This window comes from Sminthopsis crassicaudata, chromosome 4, assembly GCF_048593235.1.
Source record: "Sminthopsis crassicaudata isolate SCR6 chromosome 4, ASM4859323v1, whole genome shotgun sequence".
In the NCBI taxonomy this organism is placed as follows: Eukaryota; Metazoa; Chordata; class Mammalia; order Dasyuromorphia; family Dasyuridae; genus Sminthopsis; species Sminthopsis crassicaudata.
The window spans coordinates 380,618,801-380,633,694 of NC_133620.1; the positions used below are offsets into that span (position 1 = coordinate 380,618,801).

At 33.7% G+C, this 14,894-nt stretch overlaps 1 protein-coding gene across 1 annotated transcript in view; it reads left to right on the plus strand.

Annotated features, from left to right (window-relative positions):
* ABCB10 (ATP binding cassette subfamily B member 10) overlaps positions 1-14,486 on the plus strand; it is a 34,267-nt gene extending 19,781 nt beyond the window's left edge. Inside the window, 8 exon segments of the mRNA XM_074262379.1 lie at positions 695-830; positions 3,722-3,817; positions 3,944-4,153; positions 6,578-6,657; positions 9,327-9,507; positions 10,942-10,985; positions 11,689-11,723; positions 12,392-14,486. Of these exon segments, the coding sequence (XP_074118480.1) occupies positions 695-830; positions 3,722-3,817; positions 3,944-4,153; positions 6,578-6,657; positions 9,327-9,507; positions 10,942-10,985; positions 11,689-11,723; positions 12,392-12,626 (1,017 nt within the window). The 3' untranslated portion in view covers positions 12,627-14,486.
* The last annotated feature ends 408 nt before the right edge of the window (positions 14,487-14,894 follow it).

A 14,894-nucleotide genomic window follows, 5' to 3' on the forward strand; every position in this document is an offset into this window, starting at 1 on the left:
GCACAAGTCTAGTTCCCATCCGATCACACCCCCCCCCCAATCTCGAATATTTAGATGTGAGGATGTATCTCTTCCCCATCCCATGCCATCCCATCCCTATTTATGTATGGTATGTGTGTGTGTATATTTCCATCTTTCAAATAGATATTTTCCCCATGACATAAATGCATGTGTATATGATTTCCTTACCCCCTTTATTTGTGTATAAACACATATAAATGCATATATACAAACATTCTTACATATAAACATATATACAACTTGAAGCAACAAGTTTCCCCTAAAAAGTTATCCCTTGTGTCAAAAAAATAAAAATAACGAATAAAAGCATTTCAGTGAAACCAACCAATCTGTCAGTCACACCTGACAAAATATTTAATATTTCCTAGTCTGCCTCTGTAAAGAAGGGAAAGAAATACGTTTTCTTTATTCTACTCCAAGGCCAAACTCAGTGTTAGAGTTTGTTTTTTGGTTTTTGTTCTTTCCACCAAATTAAGTCTTTTTTTCATATTTTGATGATGATAAGATTATTTCCTGAAGTAATGTTTACTTGTAGGAAGCATTTGAGAAAAATTTTTTGTTTTTGTTTTTGTTTAGGGTTTTTTTGGTTCATAGTTGTTTACTAGTCAGAATTCTTCAGGGTGCCATGATTCATTTGTTTTGACTTGATTTTCATATATTTTTTCTTTGGCAGACAGGATTTTCTGGGAATCTGATTGTACTTTCTGTCCTCTACAAAGGTGGATTGCTGATGGGCAGTGCCCACATGACAGTGGGTGAACTCTCTTCCTTCTTAATGTATGCTTTTTGGGTTGGAATAAGCATTAGTGGTAAGTAATATCAAAAAGATAAAAAAAAATTCAATGCTCAAATACTAGACTTAGAAGGGAAAATTTAATTAGTAATATATGAAATAAAAACCAATGATTCTATCACTATCACTTCCTTCCATCTAACTTTTGCCTTGCTCTGTCTTATCAGAATTGTTTTTGCAGCTATCTGAAAAAAATTTACCTATCAGTGCTGCCTAACTGAAAGTAGACAGGACTAGTCCTAGGCCAAATTATAAAATCAAGAAAGTTTCCATTCCTGACCTTTTTCTCCCTCAACCCCACAAGAGATGCCTCTGTGTACTTCTGAATGCCCATGCTTTCCTGTCTCATTGACACCTTCTTCCCTACTAGCAAAACTTGGGAAGATCTACCAAGAAATCATAAACAATTGTTGAATGATTGACTAATTATGTTTTTACTGCAGCTAAGTTTCAGTAAAGTGTAACCTTAACTTAATCCTTGACTTGTCTTTTGTACCAAGATTCCAAAATGTATATATTTTTTTTGTTTCCTGGCACTATTTTAGTTAAATTTAAAATTTTTTTAAAAATTTAACATTCTAGACTCTCAATCTACTCCATCCTCTATTTCTTATTCTGTTTATATATTTTCTGAAAAAGAAGCATTTGATTGGAAAACAGCTCTCTTGTCACTCATAGAGTTAATATTGTGAGTATACATATGTAAATGTGATGATATGGGTATGAGTATAGATAGACAGAGGGTTGGATAGAGTTATCAAACATTGTTTCGGATATTGACTGCTGATTCTAGCCTAGCCAGTTCATTGGTGGTTCATAGGCGATCATATTGTTAGATCATATTGCTCTATACAATCTTGATTTGTCTTCATTTCAGCTCCTGGCCAGCTAGCATTATAAATGTGTATCCTTGTCATAAATGAATGCATAAAAAAGCTATTATGAAATGTTTATTGTGTGTTGTGCTAAGTGTTAGAAACATAAACAAAAAAAGTAGATAATCCTTTCTCTCAAGGAGCTTAAATTGTAATGGGGGAGAAAAGGTATCTGTAGATGTGATAGCCAAAGAAGGGAATGTCCAGGGAGTCACAAAAAGGAGTTGATCTACAGCACACTTCGACTTGATTTTATCATAAGAAGGGTTTGGTGAGAGGATGTGTTTGATAGAAGAACACAATAACACAGAAAACCTGATGATTCAGTTCACTAGCTATGGAACCTCAGTTTCTTCAAGTGAGGAAATAAAAAATGTGAATCTGATTATCTTTAAAGGTTCTTTTCACTATTTAGGTAAGTGTATCTCCTTTTATGCAATCAATAATCCTTGAAAAATATAAGCATTTAATTTTGGCAAATTTTATTTTAAATAAGGAAGCTTGACATTTAATTAAGAGAATCCTGTGGTAAGCCTATAAAACAAAAACCGTTTCCATAATGATTTGCTATTGCAGCTTAAATTTTTAAAAAATATTGCTTTTAAAAATATTTATTATATAAATTATAAATTTATAAACTTTTTAAAATTATAAAAATATATTAGATACAGTAATGATAGGTGGCATTACATTAAGGTTTCTAAAATATTTTGCAAATATTATTTCACTTTATCTTCACTATACCTGAAAGATATATTATTCCTCTTTTACATATAAGAAAAAGAGGACTGAGATTAAGTAACTTGTCCAGGGTCAAACAACTAGTAAATGGCTGACTCTGAATTTGAACTCAATACTCTATTAACTCCAAGTACTCTGCCACCTAGTTATCTGTGCATAAAAATGCATATAAAAAGAATATTTAAATGCCATATGGCAGAGCTCAGACTTGCATTCAGATCTCCAAACTCTTAACCTAGTAACATTACTTCTTAAAGCTAAATACACATATGCTGGAAAGATAAGCCCAAATTCACATCCTACTAACAATGGGTTAGTAATATCCTATGAAGGGCAATATGTTTATGTATCAATGCTTTCACTGAGTGACCTACTTAAGGCAACTTAAGTTAATAGATTGTGTCTATTATGTCTTGGTTAAGCATCCTTCTAATAGAATATACTTTTATTGAAGGAAATTGTAAAATGTTTGTTTTCTTAGTTAACACTGACCTCTAGTGTTTTTTTTTTTTAATATTGAACACTATATGATACTTGGAAGATAATTTCTGAAGAGGTTGCTTTGAGATTTATTCTTTTAAAATGGCTTTTTTTTTTTTTTTTTTTTTTGGAGCAGGATAAAACAAATTTGTAATTCCATTGGTATAATGGTTCTCTTTAAAAAAATTATCGCGGTCTCCCCAAAAAGATTTTGTTAAAGCAATCTGTGTACTTACTGTATTTGAAATTAAATTATGAAAAAGATTTTGCAGCTCCCCTGAAAAAATTTCAGAGACCCCCTAGTTGACCCAGAGTTACCCCTAACTTGAATTGAACTCAGAGCTTTTTTACTCTGAGACTTTTTACCTTCATGACATGGTCCCTTTTTTTTTTTTTCTCCCACTTTTAGTTCTTACTCAATGGAAGTGTGAGATCTTAATGATTTCTTGATTGTTTTTTTTTTTAAGCAGATGGGAAATGTTACATATTTTTTAACTATGAGAAAAGCAAAAAAACTATTTCCTCAATTGTAAAATGAGCTTTTCTCATAATAAGTACAGGATTAATATAAACATCACAGATACATGCACACAAATGAGGTTAGATTTTGGGGCAGCTTGTCTTTTTTGTCTTGATGACAACTTTAAAAAAAGCTTCTCTAAAAAGCAAATTGGATTATGGATAAGAATTATAAATCGTTAAGGGCATGAAATTTTTGGTTGAAAGTTGCAGATGTTCCTGGAAGTTTCTGGGAAATCATTATTTCTTGATGTTATATTTCTAAGTTTGTATTTTCTATTTCTCCCCCCAGGCCTGAGTTCTTTCTATTCAGAGTTAATGAAAGGCCTAGGTGCTGCAGGACGCCTCTGGGAGCTCCTTGAGAGAAAACCAGTACTCCCTTTTAATGGTAGGTTTACATTGGATCCTATTGATAGGATCTAAAATGGAATTGGTTCAAGAATTTGGCAGATGTGACTTTTCTCTCTAGCTGGATTTTCTTTTTAAATGACTTGTATCTTGCTTTCTATTTCAGAGGGTATTTTATTAGATGAAAATAACTTCCAGGGTGCTCTAGAGTTCAAAGGAGTCAGTTTTGCTTATCCAGCTCGCCCAGAGGTGAAGATTTTTCAAGATTTTAGTCTTTCAATTCCATCTGGATCTATTACAGCACTGGTTGGCCCAAGCGGTTCAGGGAAGTCCACAGTGGTATCACTTTTATTAAGGCTGTATGATCCTCTCTCTGGTGAGTAATACATGTAGAGACTTTAGAAGATCCGTAGGATCATATGTAGTTAGAGCTGTAAGGGACTTTAGAAGCCATTGATTCCAGTCTCCTTGATATACAGAGTTGGGGAAATGAAGCACAGAGAACTTAAATGACCTTTCTAGTTATTACAGAGATGGTGTCCCAGGGGGCATTTGAACCCATCTTATTCTTCAGTTGGGGACTCTGTCCTCTCTAAACCTGAATCAAGCTCCAGATGGCACATGCCCAAACAATCTGGTGGCGGTCTTGTGCAAGAATTCCCCAGGAGGCATAATATAGCGCTCTGTATTTTGCATCCTCACATTTTGAATGACTTAGAACTAGAAGGAAGCGTAGTTCTCACCCAATCCACTTCTCTTATTTTATATATAGACTGAATAACAGAGGCCCTAGCAGTTTATATGCCCTAAATGAACAATGTTATACAGGTAACTAATTTTGGGGCTGAGAATTAGTGTGCCCACTCTACTGTGCTGTTTTGTCTTTGCAAATCTGGACTCATCATTGTCCCTTGGGGAGTCTGAGCTTTTGTTCACTTGAACTTCCTGCCTGGGAAGAGGTCATAAGTATATGTTACTATCAGTGTAATGAGAACCCTCTTCAGGCTCTCTCCTTCATCTCCTCACCTGTAAGCAGAAATACATGGTAGCCACTATGGGAAAATATTCCTCAATCTATTCAAAGAAAAAAGTTTGCTTCTTTGTCCCCAGACAACTCTAAGACTATGAAAAGTTGTAGAGTAATGTCAAATATGCAATTCTAGAAAGTATTTCACAGTTCTTTATATCTGCAAAAACACAGTTCCAGATCAAAAAGGATATATTTGGGGCAGTTAGGTGGCACAGTGGATAGAGCATCAGCCCTGAAGTCAGGAGGACCTGAGTTCAAATATGGCCACAGACACTTAACACTTCCTAGCTGGTGTGACCCTGGGCAAGTCATTTAACTCTTAATTGCCTCAGCCAAAAAAAAAAAAAAAAAAAAAAAAAGAAGAAGATTATTGAGAGAAAGAGCAAAAAATATAATAAGCTATTTTACTTTAAGGTTGAGAGTACTTAGCCCACTTTCCTCCTACTAAAAAATGCTACTTACTTTTACACATGGATCACAATATGATTTTAAAGTTCTTGTCATCAATCTAAAAGTCTGGAAATTGTTTTCATGAGCTGCACTTGTCATCCTTTGAAATTAGAGTTAGAAAAATGTGTTTGAGTCCAGTTCTCAGACACATTGTTAAAATTCTGAGTAGATGACTCTTTGTGCCTCCATTTGGGGTTTTCTTACAAAGATACTAGGTACATTTGCCATTTTCTTCTCCAGCTCATTTTACAGATGAGGAAACTGAGAAAAACAGACTTAAGTGATTTGCTTAGGGTTAGACTGAGAAAACAATCAAACTGGAGCTTTCTGACTTAAGGCTTTACTGATTCAACCCTGTTGGTAAACTGTGAAATTCAGTTTTCTCTATACTTATTTCTTCCCTACAAATGAGGAAAGGTATCCAATGGCTCCTGCAGGGGAGGTGATAAATTTGTACCAACACTATGCAGAGTTGGCTTAATTTGTTTGTACATTTTGTGGCTATTTAAATAAATAATGTCTTAGTTGACTTCTGGTGTGTCCAGATCCACAGACCAATAAGTTGTGCTGCTATGGGTTTCATTGGACACCACATGAGACATTGAAAAGGTGTCACCTCTTTCCACAGATTTTTGACTTCAAGGATTCCTTGCCAAAGAGAAACAAATAGTTTGAGACAGTTTGATATAGTGGAATAGTGATATGATGATATCAAGCGGGCTAGGATCTGCATCCTGGCTTTGTCTCCAACTACCTGTGTAACCTTGGAAATTCATTTAACTTTCCTGGGCTCATTTTCCTTATCTGAAATTGAGGGGGTTGGACTCGATGATCCCTTTAAATAATAAAGCTGTGATTGGATGATGTTTCTATAATGTAATATGAATACAAATTTAGGCTCATTATTGTGAACAGGTGGTACAGTGTCTTTTGCAGCCCTTGGGTTATTTTTTTTCTATGTGTCACAAGAAAGAAGTAAACTGAGGAATATGGAAAAGTTGCTGTTAATTAAAAGTTTAAATCCAGAGTTTACTTCATCCCTAATGAGGACAAGAGAGAACATGATTTTGGCCTTTATTTCCTGAGATGTGTCTTGATAACTTTTCTTATCATCATCAACAAATATTGACTGGAGGACACTGCCCTAGGCACTTATGGTCTGGAGCAAATTCTGCTTGCTAACATTTTTGGTTCTCCTTGAGTTTGAGATTTCCTCCACAGAATTCTTAATTGTATTTTGGATTGATTGGTAGGATCAAGAAATTATTCACTTATTTCTGATGCATTTTTTTCCCTTGTCTCTCCCTGACTTTGTAAAAGGAACTATTACTGTCGATGGTTGGGACGTCCGTCAGTTAAATCCGGTCTGGTTGAGATCTAAGATTGGAACAGTGAATCAGGTATGGGAGCAATGACAGTGTGTTCCAGTTTTCCTGTGGACTTTTTCATTTATGTTCTTTTGCTATCATTTGTTTTTATCTAGCTTGCTACCTTCATGTAAGGAAAGAATAGAAGTTTTGCTTTTTATTTGCTTTCTCTGTTACCAGATCAAATTCTAGATAAACTGCTTCAAAGATTTGTAAGAATGGATCTTCTCAGGAGCAGCTAGTTGGTGCAGTGGATAGAGCACCAGTCCTGAAGTCAGGAGGACCTGAGTTCAAATCTACCCTTTGACACAACACTTCCTGGCTGTGTGAGCCTGGGCAAGTCACTTAACCCCAATTGCCTCAGCAAAAAAAAAAAAAAAAAAAAAAAAAAAAGGAAAGAAGAAAAGGAAAGGAAAAAGAAAAGGAAAGGAAGAAAGGAAGGATTTTCTTAGAGATAGGGGTTATCATTGCCAGGTCTCTATATTTCAAGTTGTGGCCAGCTTTCTCATCATTTCCTTTTGCTTTGGATCAAAATTATGCAATTTTGGAAATACATTGTCAGGTAAACTAAAATTGTTATAATTTCTCAAGATCTGCTGGTTCCCTATTGCTAGAATGGCTGTTGGTAAAGTTATATGAGAAAAGAGCAAATAATATCAATAGAAAGAATGACCAGATCTATGATTTCATTTATTATTTAGGGAGTTCCTAGATAAGGAAAATTCCTCTGCCAATGTCCAACAGTGCCTTCTTTCCAATTTATGATCTTAGAAAATGACTAGAGCACTTGGCCAGACAATCTTTCAGTCAAAGGCAGAACCTGAATTATGGACTTTCTGTCTCCAGGGCCGCCTCTAAATCCACTACAGCAGAGATGTCAAACTTAAGGCCTGCAAGTTGCCAGTGTGATCTGAACTAGACTAAAATGTAATTTGGAAATACTTCACAAAAAGAATTAAAAAAAAAAAAAAAGATGTGGATAACATTCTATTTCTTTATTCTCATTTTATGTTAATTTCTAAATGTATTTTATTTTGTTGAATATTTCCCAATTACATTTTAAAACATTTAAACATCATTTTTTAAAATGTCAAGTTCCAAATTCTTTTCCTTCCTTCCACCCTTCCTCTACCACTTGAGGAAACAAGCTATATGATATTGATTATACATGTGAAGTCATGTAAGATGTATTTCCATATTAACCAGATAACATTACATTTTAAAACTAAGTCAATATGAGACTCATAGGGATTTTTTTGTATGGATTTGTGGCCCTGCTTCTAATTGAATTTGACACCATGCTTCCTCTCAATAATAATAATAGCTAACCGTCTACATAGTATTGTTAAAGTTGGCAAAATGCTTCATATATCTTATCTTATTTGAACTTTACCACAGTCTTATGGAGGTGCTATTGTTATCCTGATTTTACTGGTGAGGGAAACTGAGGCTAGAAATTAAGTGATTTGTTGAGGAATCATATTGTTAATAAGTGTCTGAAACTAGATTAAAATGCAAATTTTTTCTGATTTCAAGTGCAGCACTTTACTGTAGTTTAAATTGGGATTTCTCAAATAAAATGAGTTAGGTGAATTTATGAAGAACTATGAAGTAGAAAGAAGAAAAAATAAAAATATTTTATAGTTCCTTTGTGAAATTGACTTCTTTTTCTTTAATAAAAGCTGAACATGCCATTCTGACTGTGACTATATATTTCAAACAAAAGTTTGAATGTTTAAGCTCACTTAGTTTCAAATAACAATCTGCCAAGGTTTGAGATACATGTACTATTTTTAATGAATTAAATTTGGTTAGCAATTTCCATGCCTTGGTTATGTACAATAAGATGATAGCATTTGCATAATACTTGATGTTCATATAGCACATTTATCTATTTATAGCTTCTCCTTAGATCCTCTTCTCAATAATTTTCTGAGATAAATTGAAACACAGCATTTCAATTTCTGATTTATTTTTGTTGTTGAATTCTTTAAGTTGTGTCCAGTTCTTTGTGACCCCATTTGGGGTTTTCTTGGCAAAGATACTGGAATGATTTGCCATTTCTTCTCTAGCTCATTTGGCAGAGGAAGAAATTGAGGCAAACAGAGTTAAGTTCCTTGTCCAGGATCAATAGTAAGTGTCTAAGGCTGGATTTGAGCTCGGAAAGATAGGAGTCCAGGCCTGGAGCTCTGTGCACTATGGTGCTACTCTGCTGTCCTCATGCCTGTTTTACCCAGGAAGAAACTGAATCTCTTTGGGACAAAGTGACTTGCCACATTGCTTGAAGCCCACTACTTGGAATTGGGAATACTTATGCCCCACTGCCACAGTTAGAAGGGGGAAATTATGGCACAGTGAAGGGCTCAGTGATGCAGGAAGGTGGTACAGAAGCCATGTTTGTGAGTGTAGAAAGGGGGCACAGCAATCTCAGTTGCTTCTCTGTTGATATTCTTGGCTCTGATAAGTGTGGAACCTAGAAATGAGTGAGAGTGTTGACATACATATGGCTGCCATCATCGGTAAGTATCTGACACTAGTTTAAGGTTCTACTGAGACCTGTCGGTTACTTTTCCATTGCCTCCCCTACTCATTGTCATATAGCTCGAGAAACTTAATGTTGCATACCAGGCTTTATTATATTTAGCAGAGATATTTGGAGCTTTCTGCTATATCTGAAGTAAATGATATGTTTGAATCTGCAGGAACCAATTCTCTTCTCTTGCTCAATTGCTGAAAATATTGCTTATGGAGCAGACAACCCTTCCCTGGTGACTCCTGAAGAGATCCAGAAAGTTGCTGACATAGCTAATGCTGCTACTTTCATCAACAGTTTTCCCCAAGGTTTCGATACTGTGGTTGGGGAAAAGGGTGTTCTGCTTTCAGGTATGTTCTTTGTTTAGTTTTGAAGCAAAAAACTGTTATTAAATTATTGTGCATTTTTGTGAGATTTTCTATTGACAGATTTGAATCACTATACTTCTGTTCATAGTATGCTCAAAACTTTCTAGAGAATGTGTTGTGGACATAAAAATAGGCAAACAAAAATAACCCAAAAGGATCCATAAATAGTTACTATGATTCAAGATAAAAGTATTTTGTAATGTGACAGTCTGTGGGGACACAAATTTGAGAAAAGCCTAAAACGCAGTATTGTGCTCAAAGTAATAGACACAATGAATCAAAAGCAAAATTGGCATCCAGCATTCTCCCTTCTCCGAACTTTATGTTACTCACTGAAATTGGTGGCTTGATAAAGAGATTCAGAAAGCCCAGCATACCCGGTGCCAGATCGCTTCTGGAATACTGCCACCTCCTAGATCAGCTATAAAACCCTCTGGCTTTCAAAACCTTCCCCAATCTGATTCCACCCTGCCTTTTCAGTCATCTTATACCTCACTCCCCTCTAAGTATTCTGCAATCCACTGACACAGATCTCCTTGCTGTTCCTCTCACAGGAAATGTCATCTCTTGCCTATGGGCATTTTCACTGGCAGTCACCCAGGACTAAAATTCTCTTCCTTCTCATCTGCCTCCTGTCTTCTCTAACTTCCTTCAAATTCCTGCTAAAGTTGCACCTTATGCAGAATGCCTTTCTTAATGCTCCTTAATCTTGGTGCTGTCACTGAGATTATCTCTGATTTGTCCTGTTTATATCTTGTTTGCGCCTAGTTATTTGCATGTTGTCTCCTCTATTAGACTGTGAGGTTCCTAAGAGCAGGGATTGTTTTTTGCCTTTCTTGATATCCCCAACACTTAGCATAGTGCCTAGTCCATGCTTGCTGCCCAACTACTATTGTTCTGGATGCCACACTTTAAGCACAGATGACATTTGGTGTGGGAACGTTCATATATAAAATAGCTGAAGGAATTAGGAATCCTTATCCTTATAGAAAGGAAGACTGGGGTTGAGGGAATTTGCAAAAGAGCTGTTGTGTAGAAGAGGGACTGGATTTTTGTTGTTTTGCTTTATACAGTAGGTTGTGCAAATTTTTTAAAAAGCACTTATTCAGTGCTTTTTCAGCATTTATTCAGCACATGCTAAGAGCTAAAGATACAAATAGAAAGGCAGGAAGATCCAGCTTCAAAGAAGTTCATATTTTAATAGGGAGAAACAATATACAAAGGAATATTCGCTGTAGGGTGGGTGAAAAGGCCCTAGGTTTTTGTAGTAAAGGAGTTAGCAAGGTCCAAAAGTCGTATTCCCATGCTTTAATCCTATTCAATTATCACCTGGTCAAAATCACTGTTAATTTATGATGAGCAAGAAAAAATTTTAGGTTTAAAGGTTAATTTTATAAAAACAATTTTCATCATCAGGTGGACAGAAACAACGTATTGCAATTGCTCGTGCTCTGCTGAAGGTAAGCCTGAAACCATTTTGCTGTTCTATGAAATTAGGGGGAGCTATAAATTCAGAGGTTTTATGGTTTAGAATATGGATGTGAAGATAAAAGGTAAACATATAGACTACTTCGAAGGTTCTTGTCAGAGAATCATTAATAGTGATGGTGGTAATGGTAGTGGTAATAGTAGTTGTAATAGTAGTGAGGTGGTGATAGTAGTACTAATGGCAATAGGGATTAGAATTTATAAAATAATAATAGCTAACTTTTATATAGCATTCACTGTGTGCCACAGTGCCTTGCAATTATTATCTGATTTGATCCTCACAACCACCTTTGGAGGTAAGTATTATTATTCCCACTTTACAGATAAGGAAACTAAGACAAACAGAAATATGTGTGATTTTATTTTTTTATGTTACCTTTATTCAGATCATGTAGCCATTTAAAATTTATTGTTCAGAATAGTTTATTAGTCTAAATTTAATTTCTGCTATATAGCTTTCTGATTTGCCCAGGTTTTATTGTCAAATAGGTAGTTCTTTCTAGGTAATTTATATTTTTAAGTGTATGAAACATTGAGTTCTTATCAATTCTTATCAGAAAGGAAAGTGAGAGTTTTTAATAAATATTCCAGTTTTTAAATAGAATTATGTAATACCATTTATATGAATTGTTTGGCATTGTACCTATCTCCTAATTAAATATTTCCTTTCTTCAGGATCCCAAAATTCTTTTACTGGATGAAGCAACAAGGTGAGAATAATTGAAAAACATACACATTTTTTGTTAGAATATCTTCCAGCCTCAGCAAATGTTTTCAATTTTTTAACACAAAGTGAAAATATACAGTGATGCCATTTTCCCATCTTACTTTATTTAATCTTTATTGAAAATTGTGCAGCAGTTAGAAAACAATACTCAGAAGAGATGTAATTTGTTGTTCTATTTCTCATTAAATAGTTGCTAATAATTCACTTAAACATCTTTTTTTTCTGCAATGCATTTTTATTTCTAAAAAGTTTTAAGATTTACAGAGCACTTTCCCCCTAATTTTTTGAGCTAGATCATATAAATATTAGTTATTTTTAGGTATTGAGAATAGGAACAATTTGCCCAAAATCACTTAGCTAAGTTTCAATCCAGGTCTCCTAGGTTTATATTGTGTGTTCTTTCCCCATGACCCTGTTCTACAAAATGCTTTTATTTACTAATCCTTTCATGAAAGTAAGAAAGTTGTCAATATTATCTTTATTATTTTAACATACATCATTCAAGAACCATAAAGCAATTTTGAGTATCATAAAAATTCAGCACTAATGAAAGAATAGTACTTCACAATAAATACACAAATATATAATATGCATAGGCACTTAAATTTTACAAATAACATTTTATTTTGTGTCTTTTTTTTCCTCTGAAAGTGCACTGGATGCTGAAAATGAGTATCTTGTACAAGAAGCTCTAGACCGATTAATGGAAGGAAGGACAGTGTTGATTATTGCCCATCGTCTCTCTACCATTAAAAATGCTAACATGGTTGCTGTTCTTGATCAAGGGAAAATCACTGAATGTGGAAAACATGAAGAACTTCTTTCAAATCCAAATGGTCTATATAGAAAATTAATGAAAAAGCAAAGTTTTATATCAGCAGACTGAAAATGTACAATATACAGTAAATCTGTATCAGAGACTTTTTTTTTTAAATAGCAAACAAAAAAAACAACAACAAACTTGGAGGATATGTATAAAATCTATTATTTAAACTTCAACTTGTTTGAAATATATATATTTTTGCAAAGTGTACAAAATACTGTTTTGAAACTTAACTATGTTCAAAAACTTTTTATTCAGAGTTTTAATAACTTGTAACTTTCTAAATGTCTAATCCACCAAAATTATTTTAAGGTTTTATGTAATTTCTTTGACTTGGTATATACTAGAATGTAGCGTGGCCCATCATTTTCTTTTGCCTCTTGTTTTATAAATTGGAAATATTGGAATACAATTTTTAAAAAGGAAATTAAAGGCAAGTTTAATTTTTGTGTCATTCCCTAAGCAATGTTCTGCTTACTTCATGGCCCAATTGCTTTCTTGGGAATAAAATAAGAATACAGCCCTTTCAAAAACATATACTTTATTGATTCTCTTTCTTTCCTTTTTATATAAATGTTCATTCTCATTGCTTGCTCTTGGCCTCCAGTAGACCCCTTCTCTTATAAGAATGCACATTTAAGCAAAACAAAGCAATACATTGGCTATGACTGATAAAATGTACCTCATTGTTATTTATTTTATTTTTTTACTTAGGATTTCCTCCACCATTTTTTTTTTTAATTAAGATGTCAATGTCAGCCTTTGCAGAAGGCAGACATCACTGTGATTTCTTTGAAGTTGTGGAAAGTCTTTACATCAGCCAGTATTCTGATGTCTTTCAGTATTGTTTCCCTTTTTCATTACTCTGGTCATTATATTAACTGTATATGCTAAGCCTTACCACCTAATTTTAAGAACTGCATATAAAATTAAACATTTAAAATGGGTAAAGGATAAGTAAATATTGAGCTACATTATTCTATGATTTGAAGGGTTTGTGAATTTATTTGGAAGTACATGGGACAGAACTGCAGAGATGATATTTGCTGTTTCCAACTTAACACTTGTACATCTTGGAGAACTTCAAAATAGGGAATATTCTTTCTATATAATTTTACTTAATATGTATATGTGTTAGTATGAAAGCTTTGGGAAACAAGAAAAGAACTGCCACTTAGTTGTCAGTTCTCCACTTGATATCATGCAATGAATTTTACTTACATATAAGTTGAGGGCTTGGTGAAATAACCTAAAAACTAGGTAATTTCTCAGGCAAACCAAAATTTTCAACTTTGTATATGGTGGTTAAATTTCCTTGAATTTAAGGCTGAGACATTAAGGTTTCCAATTTTGAAATATTTGGAGATCTTTTTTATAAATGTCTTTTATAAGACAAAAACAGTCATTACAATTAAAAACTAATCAATCACTGTTGAATGTAAAACTGAAATGGCCTATTTTTCTTTCTTTCATGGCAATAATCATATCTCAAATTCTTAAAAGCAAGGCTAAAAACCACAAGACTTATTATTTTTCATATAAGTACCATAAATTTTCATGTTGCCTCAAAAGTTATGCTTTTTGTATTCATTTTAAGTTGGAGATAAATAGAAAGTTATTTTTTAAAATGAAAAATTTCCTACATGGTAGTTCTTTATTAATTGGTTGTATTAGAAGGCTGTATCTGTGTGTGAGAGAGAGTGAGTTTGTGTGTAAACAAAAAGAAAAAAAGCTTCAAGTACTACATTTTATTTCCACATAAGGGAGTTTTATTAATAAATTGCCATATATTCTGAATCAACAAAAAAGTGCATCTGTGACAATCACTTTAATAAGATTTGCCTGTATTCGTTATTTTTTATGTGTAACTACTGTTGTCCTTCAAAAGAAAAAAAAAAAAAATTAAACAGCCAAAAAGCTAAATCCATGAGAAATCTCTTTATGTCATAGAGATGTTTCCAAATGTGATCATTATATTTTGTTTTCTAGCATTGCCCTATTCAGGTTTTTTTTTTCCTGTAAACTTTTGTATCATAGATTAAAATTTGTAAATATTAATTAGTGTTGTTTCTTATCTAAGTGTATATTGGGGTATCGACTAGACATTCAAGTATGCAAATTCAACCCTAAAAACAAAATTTTGCAATACAAAATTGAAAAAAAGTACAAATTTTCTTCTATTTTATATAAAAAAGCACTTCTGATACTTCATCATTTAGATTATTTTTTTAAAATATTTTTTATTTACCAGATATATTCATGGGTAATTTTACAACACTTACAATTGCCAAACCTTTTGTTCCAATTTTTCCCCTCCTTCTCCTCCTCTCC